General features: G+C 39.0%; 1 protein-coding gene across 4 annotated transcripts in view; it reads right to left on the minus strand.

Annotated features, from left to right (window-relative positions):
• The window catches only part of LOC142337655 (zinc transporter ZIP4-like), a 77,518-nt gene that overhangs the window by 26,476 nt on the left and 33,903 nt on the right, over positions 1–17,139 (minus strand). For all 4 annotated transcript variants that reach the window (XM_075387053.1, XM_075387054.1, XM_075387055.1 and 1 more), the window contains exons 7-8: positions 6,225–6,264; positions 5,659–5,838 (exon numbers count right to left, since the gene is read on the minus strand). In XM_075387053.1, the coding sequence (XP_075243168.1) occupies positions 5,659–5,838; positions 6,225–6,264 (220 nt within the window). The remainder of the gene's footprint in view (positions 1–5,658; positions 5,839–6,224; positions 6,265–17,139) is intronic.

Genomic DNA, 17,139 nt, shown 5'->3' on the forward strand with positions numbered 1-17,139 from the left:
GACCCAATAGTCGAGAAATAAGCATTTCACATAGAAAACAGACGAATTTTTTGCGTTTCCGAACACATTTCTAATGTACCAATTGTTCAAATATTGACCCTAAAGCAAAAATTTTTGGTTTAATACAATCCATATGAATAGGAGATGCTACGAAATTAGTATTAGTTTTTGTGGCACTGGGACTTACATCATATAATTCACAAAATAATTTCGACCAGTGAAAATAGATTTGGCCAGTGAAAATAGATTCGGCAAGTCCTTAATAACAAACAAAGCCTTTTTAAGCGAGGGATTTTTCGGATTTTTGTGGCATTAGTATTTACCAATTTTTAAAGTTTTGACCGCCAAGCGAATTTTTTTTTCACTTAATACAATGCATATGAATAGGAGATACTACAAAAGAGAGTCACATCCCATGGAGTCAAATCCCACAGTCACATCAAATTTTTTAAATAGGAGACGAATTTTAAGAAACATTGGGCAAAATTGCAATAATTGACTTTGTATAACACTAATCTTAAATTTTTCTTTTCATAGCCAATGTTAGCCTGACACACGTTTCTTTTATCACTTTGAACCACCCAGACCCAATAGTCGAGAAATAAGCATTTCACATAGAAAACAGACGAATTTTTTGCGTTTCCGAACACATTTCTAATGTACCAATTGTTCAAATATTGACCCTAAAGCAAAAATTTTTGGTTTAATACAGTCCATATGAATAGGAGATGATACGAAATTAGTATTAGTTTTTGTGGCACTGGGACTTTTATCATATAATTCACAAAACAATTTCGACCAGTTAAAATAGATTTGGCCAGTGAAAATAGATTCGGCAAGTCCTTAATAACAAACAAAGCCTTTTTAAGCGAGGGATTTTTCGGATTTTTGTGGCATTAGTATGTACCAATTTTTAAAGTTTTGACCGCAAAGCGAATTTTTTTTTCACTTAATACAATGCATATGAATAGGAGATACTACAAAAGAGAGTCACATCCCATGGAGTCAAATCCCACAGAATCACATCAAATTTTTTAAATAGGAGACGAATTTTGAGAAACATTGGGCGAAATTGCAATAATTGACTTTATATAACACTAATCTTAAATTTTTCTTTTCACAGCCAATGTTAGCCTGACACACGTTTCTCTTATCACTTTGAACCACACAGACCCAATAGTCGAGAAATAAGCATTTCACATAGAAAACAGACCAATTTTTTGCGTTTCCCAACACATTTCTAATGTACCAATTGTTCAAATATTGACCCTAAAGCAAAAATTTTTGGTTTAATACAATCCATATGAATAGGAGATGCTACGAAATTAGTATTAGTTTTTGTGCAACTGGGACTTACATCATATAATTCACAAAATAATTTCGACTAGTGAAAATAGATTTGGCCAGTGAAAATAGATTCGGCAAGTCCTTAATGACAAACAAAGCCTTTTTAAGCGAGGGATTTTTCGGATTTTTGTGGCATTAGTATTTACCAATTTTTAAAGTTTTGACCGCCAAGCGAATTTTTTTTTCACTTAATACAATGCATATGAATAGGAGATACTACAAAAGAGAGTCACATCCCATGGAGTCAAATCCCACAGAATCACATCAAATTTTTTAAATAGGAGACGAATTTTGAGAAACATTGGGCGAAATTGCAATAATTGACTTTATATAACACTAATCTTAAATTTTTCTTTTCACAGCCAATGTTAGCCTGACACACATTTCTCTTATCACTTTGAACCACACAGACCCAATAGTCGAGAAATAAGCATTTCACATAGAAAACAGACGAATTTTTTGCGTTTCCCAACACATTTCTAATGTACCAATTGTTCAAATATTGACCCTAAAGCAAAAATTTTTGGTTTAATACAATCCATATGAATAGGAGATGCTACGAAATTAGTATTAGTTTTTGTGCAACTGGGACTTACATCATATAATTCACAAAATAATTTCGACCAGTGAAAATAGATTTGGCCAGTGAAAATAGGTTCGGCAAGTCCTTAATGACAAACAAAGCCTTTTTAAGCGAGGGATTTTTCGGATTTTTGTGGCATAAGTATGTACCAATTTTTAAAGTTTTGACCGCAAAGCGAATTTTTTTTTTCACTTAATACAATGAATATGAATAGGAGATACTACAAAAGAGAGTCACATCCCATGGAGTCAAATCCCACAGTCACATCAAATTTTTTAAATAGGAGACGAATTTTAAGAAACATTGGGCGAAATTGCAATAATTGACTTTGTATAACACTAAGCTTAAATTTTTCTTTTTATAGACAATGTTAGCCTGACACACGTTTCTCTTATCACTTTGAACCACCCAGACCCAATAGTCGAGAAATAAGCATTTCACATAGAAAACAGACGAATTTTTTGCGTTTCCGAACACATTTCTAATGTACCAATTGTTCAAATATTGACCCTAAAGCAAAAATTTTTGGTTTAATACAATCCATATAATAGGAGATGCTACGAAATTAGTATTAGTTTTTGTGGCACTGGGACTTACATCATATAATTCACAAAATAATTTCGACCAGTGAAAATAGATTTGGCCAGTGAAACTAGATTCGGCAAGTCCTTAATGACAAACAAAGCCTTTTTAAGCGAGGGATTTTTCGGATTTTTGTGGCATTAGTATGTACCAATTTTTAAAGTTTTGACCGCAAAGCGAATTTTTTTTTCACTTAATACAATGAATATGAATAGGAGATACTACAAAAGAGAGTCACATCCCATGGAGTCAAATCCCACAGTCACATCAAATTTTTTAAATAGGAGACGAATTTTAAGAAACATTGGGCGAAATTGCAATAATTGACTTTGTATAACACTAAGCTTAAATTTTTCTTTTTATAGACAATGTTAGCCTGACACACGTTTCTCTTATCACTTTGAACCACCCAGACCCAATAGTCGAGAAATAAGCATTTCACATAGAAAACAGACGAATTTTTTGCGTTTCCGAACACATTTCTAATGTACCAATTGTTCGAATATTGACCCTAAAGCAAAAATTTTTGGTTTAATACAATCCATATGAATAGGAGATGCTACGAAATTAGTATTAGTTTTTGTGGCACTGGGACTTACATCATATAATTCACAAAATAATTTCCACCAGTGAAAATAGATTTGGCCAGTGAAAATAGGTTCGGCAAGTCCTTAATGACAAACAAAGCCTTTTTAAGCGAGGGATTTTTCGGATTTTTGTGACATTAGTATGTACCAATTTTTAAAGTTTTGACCGCAAAGCGAATTTTTTTTTCACTTAATACAATGCATATGAATAGGAGATACTACAAAAGAGAGTCACATCCCATGGAGTCAAATCCCACAGAATCACATCAAATTTTTTAAATAGGAGACGAATTTTGAGAAACATTGGGCGAAATTGCAATAATTGACTTTATATAACACTAATCTTAAATTTTTCTTTTCACAGCCAATGTTAGCCTGACACACGTTTCTCTTATCACTTTGAACCACACAGACCCAATAGTCGAGAAATAAGCATTTCACATAGAAAACAGACGAATTTTTTGCGTTTCCGAACACATTTCTAATGTACCAATTGTTCAAATATTGACCCTAAAGCAAAAATTTTTGGTTTAATACAGTCCATATGAATAGGAGATGATACGAAATTAGTATTAGTTTTTGTGGCACTGGGACTTTTATCATATAATTCACAAAATAATTTCGACCAGTTAAAATAGATTTGGCCAGTGAAAATAGATTCGGCAAGTCCTTAATAACAAACAAAGCCTTTTTAAGCGAGGGATTTTTCGGATTTTTGTGGCATTAGTATGTACCAATTTTTAAAGTTTTGACCGCAAAGCGAATTTTTTTTTCATTTAATACAATGCATATGAATAGGAGATACTACAAAAGAGAGTCACATCCCATGGAGTCAAATCCCACAGAGTCACATCAAATTTTTTAAATAGGAGACGAATTTTGAGAAACATTGGGCGAAATTGCAATAATTGACTTTATATAACACTTATGTTAAATTTTTCTTTTCATAGCCAATGTTAGCCTGACACACGTTTCTCTTATCACTTTGAACCACACAGACCCAATAGTCGAGAAATAAGCATTTCACATAGAAAACTAGAAAACAGACGAATTTTTTGCGTTTCCAAACACATTTCTAATGTACCAATTGTTCAAATATTGACCCTAAAGCAAAAATTTTTGGTTTAATACAATCCATATGAATAGGAGATGCTACGAAATTAGTATTAGCAACATTCTACAACTCCTTGACCCGTAGGGTCTCATGTTTTTTAAATAAGAGACGAGTTTTGAGAAACATTGGACGAAATTGCAAAACTTGACTTTATGTAACACTAATCTTAGATTTCTTTAGATCGTAGCCAAATTTAGTGTGACACACGTTCGTCTTATAACTTTCATCCACCTAGACCCAAAAGTCGAGAACAAAGAAGGCATTTTAAATCAAAACAGACAAAATTTTTATGTTTCCGAACTTTACATTTCTAATGTACCAATTTTTCAATTAATGAACCCCAAGCAAAAAGTTTGGGCTTCATGCAATCTATATGAGTAGGAGATACTACGAAAATAGTATGAGCAACATTCTACAATTCCTTAACCCTTAGGGTCACATCATATTGTTTAAGTAAGAGACGAATTATGAGAAACATTGGATGAAATTGCAAAATTGACTTTGGTTTTCAGAATCTAAAGACATGTAAATCGTTCACTAAATCACAAGTGAATAAAATTTTTGATTAGTTTGCAAACTAATTTTTTTGTTCAGTGAATTAAAAACGGAAAAATATAAATTTGACTTTTTTCAGAAAAATTACTCAATATTTTTTGATGATATTTGTCGGATTTTCAGGTCGATTATCCCTTGTTGGCTAACAAAAACCACTTGGTTTCTACATCAATGCCCCTACTTATAGTGCCCCTGAGTTTGCCAGTCCAACATTGGTATACAAGGTTTATCGCTTTAAAGTTTTGAAAGCTTCAATTAAACCTTAAATAAAGTGCTTATTACAGAGTATTAACTCAATTGCATGCTCAAACTGCGCGCTTTTAATTAGGCTTAATTGAGGATTAGAGACACTCTTAATGCGAATAAAAGATACCTAAATTGAGTGGAAACCTGCTACTATATTTGTAACCTACTTTTCGATTCGAAAGTTTTTTTTCGCAAAGTTGGCTAAACCCCTTTTCCGAAAAGTAAGATACAAAGGATGTCTCCTAATTTCGTTCAATTTATGTATTTAATATTCGAGCGAATTTTATTAAGGCGGAAATTTTGGGTTAGACTTCTGCGGTGTAATGCAGTTACCAAAAAGATCAGAAAACAGTTTTTTGATAATTGTTCTTATCACGCTATCTCCCGTAAAATTGAACCGGTGAACTTAAGCCAGAGAACATCAGTGCGACGGGCAAAATACATTGAATCATTAACAATTTTCCTCTGAGTAGCTTCAGGTTTCAACTCGCAATTTTTGAGCAACTTATTTTGACATCTACCTTGCATGATATTTTAAGACTCTCGCAAGATAAGCATTGTAGTTCGACTAGGGCAACTTTAGTTTCGCTCATCATTAACTATACAATAATTTTTTAAAACCTATTCTAAATGTATTATCCTACCGAGATCCAACAGGATAGCGAAGCTGCCAATCTCCTGTGGTATCTCGTGACATGCCACAGCAATAGACGTAGATATTCCAGAGGAAGAGGAATCCTGGAATGCAGTTCCGATTGCCAGACCATCCGTGAAGTTACACATGATGTCACTCAGACTCAACACAACCGCCAAAATCAGCTTATCTAAAAGAAGGATTTAAATTTTATGTTGATCTCATTCCAGACGGCTGAGATGCAATTTTACCGGCACCATATTTTTTCACCCCTGCCACATTTCACGCCGCAGACTTTTCACCTCAGAGCACTTTCCTGAACCCTAATGAACTCTATTTTGAATAATTCCTAACTCGCTATACCCAAACCATGCGTTTCCCTTGTTTTGAATGTTATTGATGATATAATATTCTGTGTGAAATAATGGACGAGTGAAATTACCGGTATTAAGTGAAACAAGGGTAAACACCAGGATACCAATTATACCAAAACTATCATGAAAACCTGCTTTTAAGTTATTTTCGTCAAAACATAGTACCCCGATAATTTTGTTAAATGCTCAGCAATTTTCTTACCTTCTGGTATTCCGAACCACTTTTTGCCTTCTCCTTTCTCCTGAAAAATTGTAAACTTTGATGTTGAGAGATTCCATTTTAGAAAAGGCAAAAGATCTTTCCATTTATGGGCAAGATATCACCGCAGATCCAGTACCGAATTTAAAACCACTGATTATGGGACCTGTAAATTTAACCGGCGTAAAATGGCCAAAATAGCGAATGAGGCATTCAGTATTTTGGATAATGAGACATACAGTATTCGCGAAATGAGTTTTACTTGCTGTTCGCTCTTAGTTAAGACAGCCGAAATTACATCAAAGTTGACTGTTCATTGTAAAGGTTTCCAAAACCACCGTCCCATTTGTTCCAGAATCAGTAAGCATATGCGGTTCGGATCACTCAACGCATTTGGGAATTTGAGGCGCCACAAGGTCTCAAATGCGTTGAGTGATCCGAACGTCATTCGACTCAATTATCCGGCACATCTGGGTCAGTGATTAAATAGATAAACGTAGTTGTTCTTGGTATTGAGAGGATAAGATCTTCGAATATATCAGCTGATGTTTAACGTCAAAACGTGGAAATTACCCATTAGGTACAAAGGTCGAATCCCTATAATTGTTGCTCGTCGCTCTTTTATGTACCGTTTCGTCCGCATTCTTTTCGTCCTTTAACTTTTCAATTCTCCGTGTTCCGTTTTTCTTTTCAAAAACGTCGCTCTCCCAAAACGTTGCTTTCCGTTTTTTCTCCGCTACTTTTCCGGATTTCGATGTAGTATGTCATATGTGACAAAGTATGTTGTTGTTTTTGCTGTAGTATGTTGAGTATGCTAGTATGGTGGTTTGTTGTTTAGGTCTTATAGCTTTCTAGGGTGTGAATTAAGTTTATTCTCGAGTTACGGCTGGATTGTCCTTTGACTTTTCAACTTTACTGATTTACTAGCCCTCCTGTTGTAGTATATTGATTTTGCTGCTGTATGTTTGTGTGTACCTGTATGTTTGCTAGTTGGTTTGGTCTCGTTGCCTTCTAGGGTGTGACTTAAGTTTATTCTCGAGTTACGGGTGGATTGTTTCTCGACTTTTCCAACTGTCTTAGTCTACAAATACACTATTGTAGTTTATTCAATTTTGCTGTAGTTTGTTCAATACCATTAGTATGCTGATTATTTGTTGTGGTTTGGGTTTTGATAGGATGTGACTTAAGTTTATTCTGGAGTTACGGCTAGTAAATTCTCGAACTTTTCATCTTTTTAGTGTACTACTGCATTGCCGTAAATTAATTTGTTGTTATATTAAGCCCCATAGTGAACTATGCTATATTGTATTGCAGTAGCTTCTCTCCTTCTCCCTAGTGTGTGACTGAAGTTTGTTCTGGAGTTACGGCTCGGTTGTTTAGTTGTTTTTGCTGTGGTCTGCTAAAATAGTTCTTTCCGACCTCATTTCCCGCCCGTCCTTTCCCACCGTCCCGTTTCGTTTCGTTGCGCGTTTTTCGCTCGCTTTGCCGTCCCATTTCCGTAGTGTCACGCGTTGCTCGCTCGACTTCTCGTCCGTAATGTCTCCGTTTCGTCGCGCGTTGCTCACTCGACTTCCCGTGTGCCCCTTGTCTCCCTCTGCGTTGAGCGCATAGCATTCAGCGCTCCACTTCTTTTTTTGTCGGGCACTGTGTGCTCGACGACATTTTCTGCTCTTTGGGCGGTTTGTTTTACAGACTGTCTACAGTGTGCTGTGTTTGGTGTCTTTTGAGTTGGGTTTAATTTGCGTGGGTTTGGTTTGTTTGCATATAATAGATAACCGTTAACAGTGGTAGTTTTGCTGGTCATTGGAAATAATAACATCACGATGTCTAATAGTCTTGATCAAAAAGTCAAAAAGTTGTACGCTGCCAGGTCAAAGCGTGAAGCTGAATTGCATGCTATGCATGAAAATATTCTTCATTGTATAAATAGTCAAAGTAGGCGAGTGAAAGTTGAACATTTAGTAACAAAGTGCAACGAAGCATTTATGACTGTTGTAGACACAAATGAGGACCTGATTGCATTTGCTGGAAAAACGGAGGATCCAACTGCACTTGTTCCTTCATTATAGTCTTACTTGGAAGCAATGACAACTAAGAATGACAAGATACTCACTTCAGCACGAAACTACATCAACTCTGCTGATGATAAAATGAGTGAGTTCCAGGAACCAAGAACTCTCATTCTTTCTAGACTTCCCTCAATTATGACCTCGTCAAAAACATCTAGTCAGCGTAAACATGATTACGTAATTGCTAAAATGAAGCGCGAAGAAATTGAGAAACAGAATGAGGCAGCCATTCGCCTTGCTAAACAGAAAAAGCAAATGGAATTAGATGAACTGGAGGAAAACAACAGAAAACGGTTGGCGGATGCAACTCTGCAAGAATTTGAATTGCTGGACGCGGGTTCTAAAGGTGACCAATCTCAAACAACTGCAAGTGCTAGGAGCTCAATGAGAAGTGAAAAGGCTGTCCAGGATTGGATCAACACCTCACTTGCATTAAGTTTTAATAACGAGAAAACTGGTGAACCAGAGGTTACGAAAGACCCTACAGAATGCCCTAGCAACAATAACGGCGAAGAAGTGGAAGACCATAACACTGACATTTCAAAGCATTCCATTCCAAAAAATTGTCGAGGCAATTACTTTTTAAGCAATGAGACGTTGCAGCAACTTGACCCCTATTATACCCCTCCGAAAATTTTCTGGCTGCTGCTAACACACAGGCGTTGTACCAGGCGCACCTGAGGGCGCAAACGGATCAAACAGGCCAACAAGGCATGGCGTCTCCTCGCATAACTAACCAAGGAACCGCGGATAGTCACCCGCTTCTATACACGCCCAAGGGGCTTCTTCACCGCCCATTCAACAGCCCGTTCCACCACAGCCGTTCGCACCGCAAGCAAATCAAAATAATGCATCCGAGTTATTTCCACACGCACAATCCAGGGGACCTGAAACATCAAGTCTGCCGAAGAATAATTTGGCCCAGCGAATATGCTCCCGACAACAAATTAATTGTGTCCCCCGAGCACCAAACGCCACTCTTCCTCCTTTCCCGACAACAAATCATCCAGCTCCCGTAATAAACGTTCCCTTGCACCCAAGCGCCCCAGCAAGTCCAAACACTCAGCATTACAACTCCGAACCCTCTCGTTCTAATGACTCCCATTCCGAACCCAGTGTTCGCACCTAACCTCACTGCTCCCATCCCACACGCCCCCTTGATTAACCAGCCTCTCGTCAACAACAATTTTCGGATAGTAATAACCAGTACACAAAGTTGTACGTTCTGTTGCTGCTCCTTTCTCAAATTTGCCCATTATCCCTCTTGGCCAAAGTTTTGTGCCAAATATGAGTCATTGGCGTTTTATGCAGCACAGACCGCCATTAGTCAACCAAGACATTACTACCGTAAACAATGTTGCTCCAAATGTACAGGCACACATCGCACCATCAGTTACTAATTTTCCACAACAAATATATTCAAATTCACCCCTTTTGATTGATATGCAATCACCATCCGGCACACATCAGGAAAACACGATTGCAACTACAAGTAATATTGTATCTGCTCTGGCCACTCCTGTTTTTCAGCCAACATACTCTTATGTTGGGCCCACTCCGTTGAGTTGGAGTGGTCCGCAGGTGTCTGCACCTGCCCCTCCGATACCGGACAATGCTTCATTGATTAGGGAATTAGCTGATGCAATGACCGGCAAGAAAAATGACTTTTGCCAGAATGGAAACTTGCTCAGTATAAATGCGATCCATTACAATGGCACGAGTGGTTTGGTCAATTCAAAAGCACGATTGACTCGCAATCGCTCACTGATGACGTTAAATTGACATACCTTAAGACACTCGTCACCGGTAAAGCAAAGATTGCAATCACCGAGTTTGCTTACTGTGGTTTAATGTACAAGGATGCACTAAGGACTTTAGAACGTAAATTTGGCCAGCCACAGGCAGTCGTAAGTGCATACTTGGATAAACTAAGCAATTTTCCTCCTCTTAAAATGCACAATAGTGATAACATCATTAACTATTCTGCAGCCATATCCAGCCTCGTTGGGGTTTTCAAGTCACTATCGTATGATGCTGACTTGAAGAGTGCTTCCCTACTTAACCAAGCGGTAGAGAAGTTACCACCAAACATGAAAGAGTCGTGGTCGCTCTTTACGGTTAGGAAGCACTGGGTTAAACCTACCCTCCTTGACTTCAACGATTGGCTTAAGGAAAAAGCTGAGGCCCATGATCTTATGAAACAAAGCGCAACGAAAGCAAGGCCTGAAGATAACAGCACTTCAGAAACCAAGACCAAAACAGCCTCAAAAGTGTTTGCATCAAATTCACAACAAAGGGAAACAAAAAAGCAAATGCCATCTTCTTCCACACACACTTACTCTCGCTGCATTGTATGCAAAGGTAACCACCGGCTATGGGAGTGTCGAGTTTTCAAGGAAAATACACCAACCCAGAGAGCAAGGTGGGGGACAATAAACTTTTCTTTTCGTGCTTACGCAATAAGCACACATTCCGCCAGTGCCCTCAACCGAAAGATGCCGAGCAGAGGGGTGCAATAGTTCGCATAACACACTATTGCATGGAGCAGATAGGGTTTTCCCAACAAAATATCCAACAATTCCACTACTATTCAGCCTTCTGGCAACACAGGTCCAAGTAAAGCAACCACTAGTCAACAGCCGTTTAATAGGAACAACAATGTCATCTGTTACTGATGTTAAGGGACTCCTCCAGGAAACGGAATTGCAGTTGGTCACTTCGTCCGGTGTAGTTACCAATCCTTTAGTTTTGTGTGATACCGCCTGCAGTAACTCTTGGGTGGCCGGTAGTCTCGCAGATAGACTCGGTTTGCACGGTAAAGCACTAAAGCTAACTGTTGAGGGTATTAATACCGAGGAAGTAGTTGATACTAGGGTTGTTGAAGTTACTGTGAACCCAAGAGAACATCAAGATTTCGAACCATTTACCATCAACTCTTTTGTTAAAGAGAGTCTGAACGTCGGCTCTGATATAATTAATGTACAGGCCCTACAATAGACCTACCCACACTTAGAAGTTCTTGATCCCGGGACATATTCTTATAAAGACATTGAGATGATACTCGGACAAGATGTCTATCATGCCATCCGCCCGTTAGAATACCTCTGCCGATGAGAAGCGTTCCCCTGTTGCCGTAGGTTGGGTCTTAAGCGGTCCGTTACCATCAAGTTCTTGTATAACCTCAACGTGCTTTAAAGTGAATATCGAACATGACAATGAGTTAGCAAGTCAAGTAAAGTCATGGTACGACATTGAATCTTTCGGGGCAAACAAGCAGGTCGACTCAAGATCTGCAGCATACGCAAGGCCCCAAGAAATCCTTGAGAATACCACCGTACACAATGGCCTGAGATACGATGTCGGATTGCTGTGGGCAGCAGACAACACCCAGCTCCCAAATAATTACTTCTCCTCCTTTGTGCAACTAAAGTCTCTCAAAAAACGGTTGGCCAATAATGAAGACCTTAGAGAGAAGTATACTAGTACCATCAGGGAAGATCTAAATAAGGGGTATGTAATTGAGGTTCCGGACGCAATTGTAATTGAGGTTCCCAACAAGGTTGAGAGCCGGTCCGGTAAAAAGTGGTACCTACCCCACCATCCGGTTTTAAACCCGAACAAACCGGGTAAGGTGCGTAGGGTGCTCAATGGAGCAGCACAATTTCATGGCGCCTCACTGAATAAGTTTTTGCTCATTGGCCTTGATCTGATCCAAAACCTAATTTACGTACGTCTTCGCTTCCGAAAACATCCATATGCCGTCTCCGCCGACATCGAGGGAATGTTTCTACAGGTTGGCGTATTACCATCAGATCAACCATCACTTCGTTTTCTGTGGCGGGAGGACCCCACAACTAACGTTGTAGTGTATCAATATACGCGCCATATTTTTGGGGCTAAAGACTCGCCCACATGCGCCAACTATGCATTACAACGCACTGCGAGAGACAACGCTAAGTTTTACCCCGAAGCTGCAAAAGCCGTCCTTGAAAACTTTTACCTGGACAATTACATTGACTCAGTGGAGTCTCCTGGAAAAACCCTTAATAGATCGAAGGAATTGGAACATCTTCATCTCGGTGGGTTCAAGCTTACGAAGTTTGTCAGCAATGTGCCAAATCTGGCTGATGGAATTGATGGTTCTCCTCAATCTACTGAGCCCAAGGTTATTGTTTCATGTCAAGAGGATTCATCGCACGTGCTTGGGCTAAAATGGGACCACACTAATGACACTTTAGTTGTGAGTCGGGGTACAAGCTGCGCTATCAACAAGTCCCTCACTCAACGCTTGGTCCTAAGTCTTGTCTCGAAAGTCTTTGACCCCATTGGTCTTGTCGCATCGTTTACCGTCGGTGCGCGACTGCTCTTAAAAGACATCTGGCGTGTCACAGGACAACAATGGGATTACGAGCTCCCACAGGACATGGTTCAAAGATTTTTGGTTTGGAGTGCGGACTTACCAAAGCATGAAAACATCAAAATTCCTAAGTTATTTTAGTGGACCCTTTGATAATATAGAGTTGCATATGTTCGCTGACAGTTCCCAGGATATTTTTAGTGCGGTTGCATTTCTGCGACCCGAGTAAAAACTCCTACGGGCAAAGAAAAAACAGAGCTTGCTTTTGTTTTCGGGAAAACGAGCGCGGCGCCAATGAAAGTAATGACTGTCCCAAAACTCTAATTACAAGCAGCTCTACTTGCCGCTCGACTGAAAAGGGAAATTACACAAGCACTTACTGTAACTGTTAACCAAGTATTCATTTGGAGAGAACGCACGACCGTTCTCCAATGGATTAACTCAAATGAAAAGCAACCAATCTTTGTTGCAAACCGCGTTTTGGAGTATACCAGCGTTGACCAATGGAACCACGTCGCAACTAAGGATAATCCAGCTGACGCTGGCACGCGTGGAATGTCCGCTGAGATTTTGCAACTAAGCAGTTGAGTCAAAGGTCCACATTTCTTAACTAATTCACGTTTCCCGTTTGTACCGAACAAAGACAGTGCGTCATTAAAAACATAAAACTTGGCGTCAACCAAGCAGTCACTGTAGAAGACACCGTATCTCTGGCTACGTCTGTCAAAAAACAGACAACTCCCGTTCCTTCATTATTTCCGTTTGATGAGTTTAGTTCTTATCAAAAGTACTTTCGCATTGCCGCATACGTTCTCCGGCTTTGGCCGAAACATGCCGGCTACCGTAACCTCGATGGTAGCATTACTGACCCTACTGAGCTTGACGAAGCCGAGTGTCATCTACAGTACTTGGTGTAAGGAGAGTCTTTTGCAAACGAAAGAAAAGATCTTGACAATAAATCTGTTAAACGGAGTAGCCGAATCGCTCCACATGCACCGTTTTTTAGTCCAAATGGGCTAATGCGTTCCTCGGGCCATATCAAGCGGTTAATTGAAGTTGGGTTTAAGGTAAAGTACCCAATCATTTTGGATGCACGTCATCCGTTTGTAAAGCTGTTCCTTGAACACACGCACGTAAAGCATTATCATCAAGGCGTTGAATACCTAAGATCAATTGTGCAGGAACACTATACAGTACTGAAACTAAGATCGTCTTTACATTCCATCAAAGCACACTGCCTGAGATGCCGAGAATTCCAAGCTGTTACTATGCAACCAATAATGTCCGACTTACCTAAAGAGAGACTTGCTTACCAGTCGCCTCTCTTCACGAACACTGGCGTTGACTATTTTGGGCCATTCTATGTTACTTTTAGCGGTACTACTGAGAAATGGTAGGGCTTCCTCTTCACCTGTCTCACTACTCGCGCTGTCCATGTCGAGATAGTTACATCCATGGACACCAGTTCTTGTGTTATGGGAGATGAGCGGTTTGTGTCACGTAGGGGTACACCTGCCATGATTTGGTCTGACAATGGCACTTTATTGGAGCGGAGAAAGAACTCCGAGAAAATATTGAAAAGTGGAACGTTGTCAACATTGCATCTGAGCTCGCTCACAAAGGTATACAGTGGAGGTTCAATCCACCCAGCGCACCACATCAAGGTGGCATCTGGGAGAGGTTGGTACGCAGTTTCAAGCGCGTGTTGTATACTATTCTTGGCACGCGTCGCCTCACGGATGAGGTACTGCATACCACCTTTTGTCTCGTGGATAATGCCCTCAATTCGCGTCCTTTAACACCCTTAAGTGCTGATCCGTGCAATTTGAACGCTTTAACGCCCAACCACTTTCTTTTAGGAGAACACTCTATCGGTATTCGTCTGTTGTCGGCAATAATGAGTTCGACCATCGTAAACGTTACGCCCGTGCGCAGTCGTACGCAAATGTGATCTGGTCCCGTTGGATCAAAGAGTACGTACCGACGCTGAACCGACGCTCTAAGTGGCAGACGCCTGCCGAGCAACACCTTAAGACCAGTGACTCGGTTTGGATAGTTGAGGAAACCAACCCTAGGGGTAACTACCCAACCGCTCGGATTGTGGAACTCCGTTACGGCTCCTATAGCGTCGCGCGCTCCGCCGTTTTACGTACGTCGACCAGTTCACTTGTCCGCCCGCTTGTAAAACTTGTACCAGTTTTCCCAACATCTTCTTCCGGGCCGCAGGATGTTACGTAGTAAATGAACGCATTTTAGCCAATCAGAATCGAGTAATTCCAAACTTTAAAATAAGAATTAAATACGTTCTAATATACGTAGAAAGTTCCGAAAAAGTTCATTTAACCTAATTTTGAGTAAATATAACCACTATATGTATCGAATAAGCTGGTTTTCGGCTTAATATTTTTAGGTTTTCTAGACAATTGCCAATTGAATACGAACTGATTTTTACTTCAATAACATCAGACAAAAAACCAGTAATAGAGCATCAAAAAAACCTTGCCGTCTAAGTTTTCACTTGTTGTCTTGATCATATTAATGCGAATACGTTGCTTAGAACTTGATGTTGCTATGATCGTTAAAGCTTACACGTGTTGCCGATAATACGTTGCTATATGTCGATTATAGATGATGAATTGAATCCTCGAACTACTGTTTTCGTCAGAGTTTACATATGCGGTTCGGATCACTCAACGCATTTGGGAATTTGAGGCGCCGCAAGGTCTCAAATGCGTTGAGTAATCCGAACGTCATTCGACTCAATTATCCGGCACATCTGGGTCAGTGATAAAATAGATAAACGTTGTTGTTCTTGGTATTGAGAGGATAAGATCTTCGAATATATCAGCTGATGTTTAATGTTAAAACGTCGAAATTACCCATTAGGTACAAAACAAGGAGGCTCGCTAATGTGCGACGGCGCAATGTTCCTACCGCGCTGATACACCATCTTGTCCCAATTAAATAGCAATTGAAGCAGAGATAGACTGCCTTTAAAATACAAGCTCACATTTGTAATTTGAAGTGTGGTAGATTATTAATAAAGGACAGACGTGATTAAAACAGTAATCCTATCTGCATTCTAAATTCTCAAGTAGAAAAAAAGACAACTAATTGAACTGAAGTGACAGAAACAAAAAAATTGAGACAAAAAAACCAATATCCCAATTTCAAACTAAATCTCGAAATTGAGACTTAAAGTGAGAAAAGTGAGTTGCAGACGTGAACAGACTTAGGTACTCATTTATAAATCCAAGTTCAGAATCCGAATGAACTTTAAATAGAGGCCACCCAATCACATATCTTGCTAACTAGATCAATTTGTCGACAAAATATTGAAGAGCAAATTTTCACAATCTGTTAAAAACAATTCGTTGCCAAATGAACCAAATTAAAAGTCTCAATTAATACTCTCTCAGAAAACCAATTGGCATTGTAAGCAACTACAAAAGCTGAGTCTAATCGTAAACAACCAAATTTATCCCCGAAAAAACAATGCAGTAAAGGAAAAAAATGACTAAGATTCACCGAATGTTAGCTATGAATGTTAGCAATTAAACTCTTGTTCGATACTACTGCGATCAGTCAGTTTTTTCATAACTCACAATGTAACATTCTTAGAAAAAAAACAACTTGCATAAACGTTCTATTACAAATTTCAAATAAACAATTAATTTAAAAAAATCAAACGAAAACTATAAAATCTATATTAGTATATAGATAAAAGTATAATAGTATAACCCGGGTCGAGGTTTTTGGGTAAATTTTCGTAAGAAATGCGGTGAATGCGGTGAATTTTCGTAAGAAATGCGGTGATTGCGGTGAATGCGGTGAAAAAAAATAATTCACCGCTTTTCACCGCATTTCTTACGAAAATTCACCACCAAATTCACCGCATTTCTTACAAAAATTCACCGCATAGACTATTATGGCAAATTAATGTAAGAAATGCGGTGAATGCGGTGAATGCGGTGAAAAAAAATAATTCACCGCTTTCTCTCAAGCGTTGAATTATTTTTTTTTCACCGCTAGATGCGGTGAAAAAAAATAATTCACCACATTTCACCGCATTTCTTACAAAAATTCACCGCATTTGCTTTCCAACGTTTACTCAATATGATTTAAATTCACGAGAAATGCCAAGGTAGTAAGTGACAGTTGGGGCAGTGGAGTAAGCAGCTGAAGACATGCAGGAGGTCAGAGGATCGAACCCGTGTGGGAATGATTCTTTTTTGTAAGAATACTGAGAACGCGGTGAAAAAAAATAATTCACCGCGATTCACCGCATTCACCGCAAAAAGATGTAAGAAATACGCGGTGAAAATTATTTTTTTTCACCGCATTTCACCGCATTTCTTACGAAAATTCACCACCAAACCTCGACCCGGGAATACTATATAATAGTAAAATAGTATAAATATGTTATATAATATTATAGTATAAAATAGTATAAATAGTATAAGTAGTATGGTATACATAATAGTATAAAAGT

The sequence above is a fragment of the Convolutriloba macropyga genome, chromosome 4, assembly GCF_964194025.1.
Source record: "Convolutriloba macropyga chromosome 4, txConMacr16.3, whole genome shotgun sequence".
Classification (NCBI taxonomy): Eukaryota; Metazoa; Xenacoelomorpha; order Acoela; family Convolutidae; genus Convolutriloba; species Convolutriloba macropyga.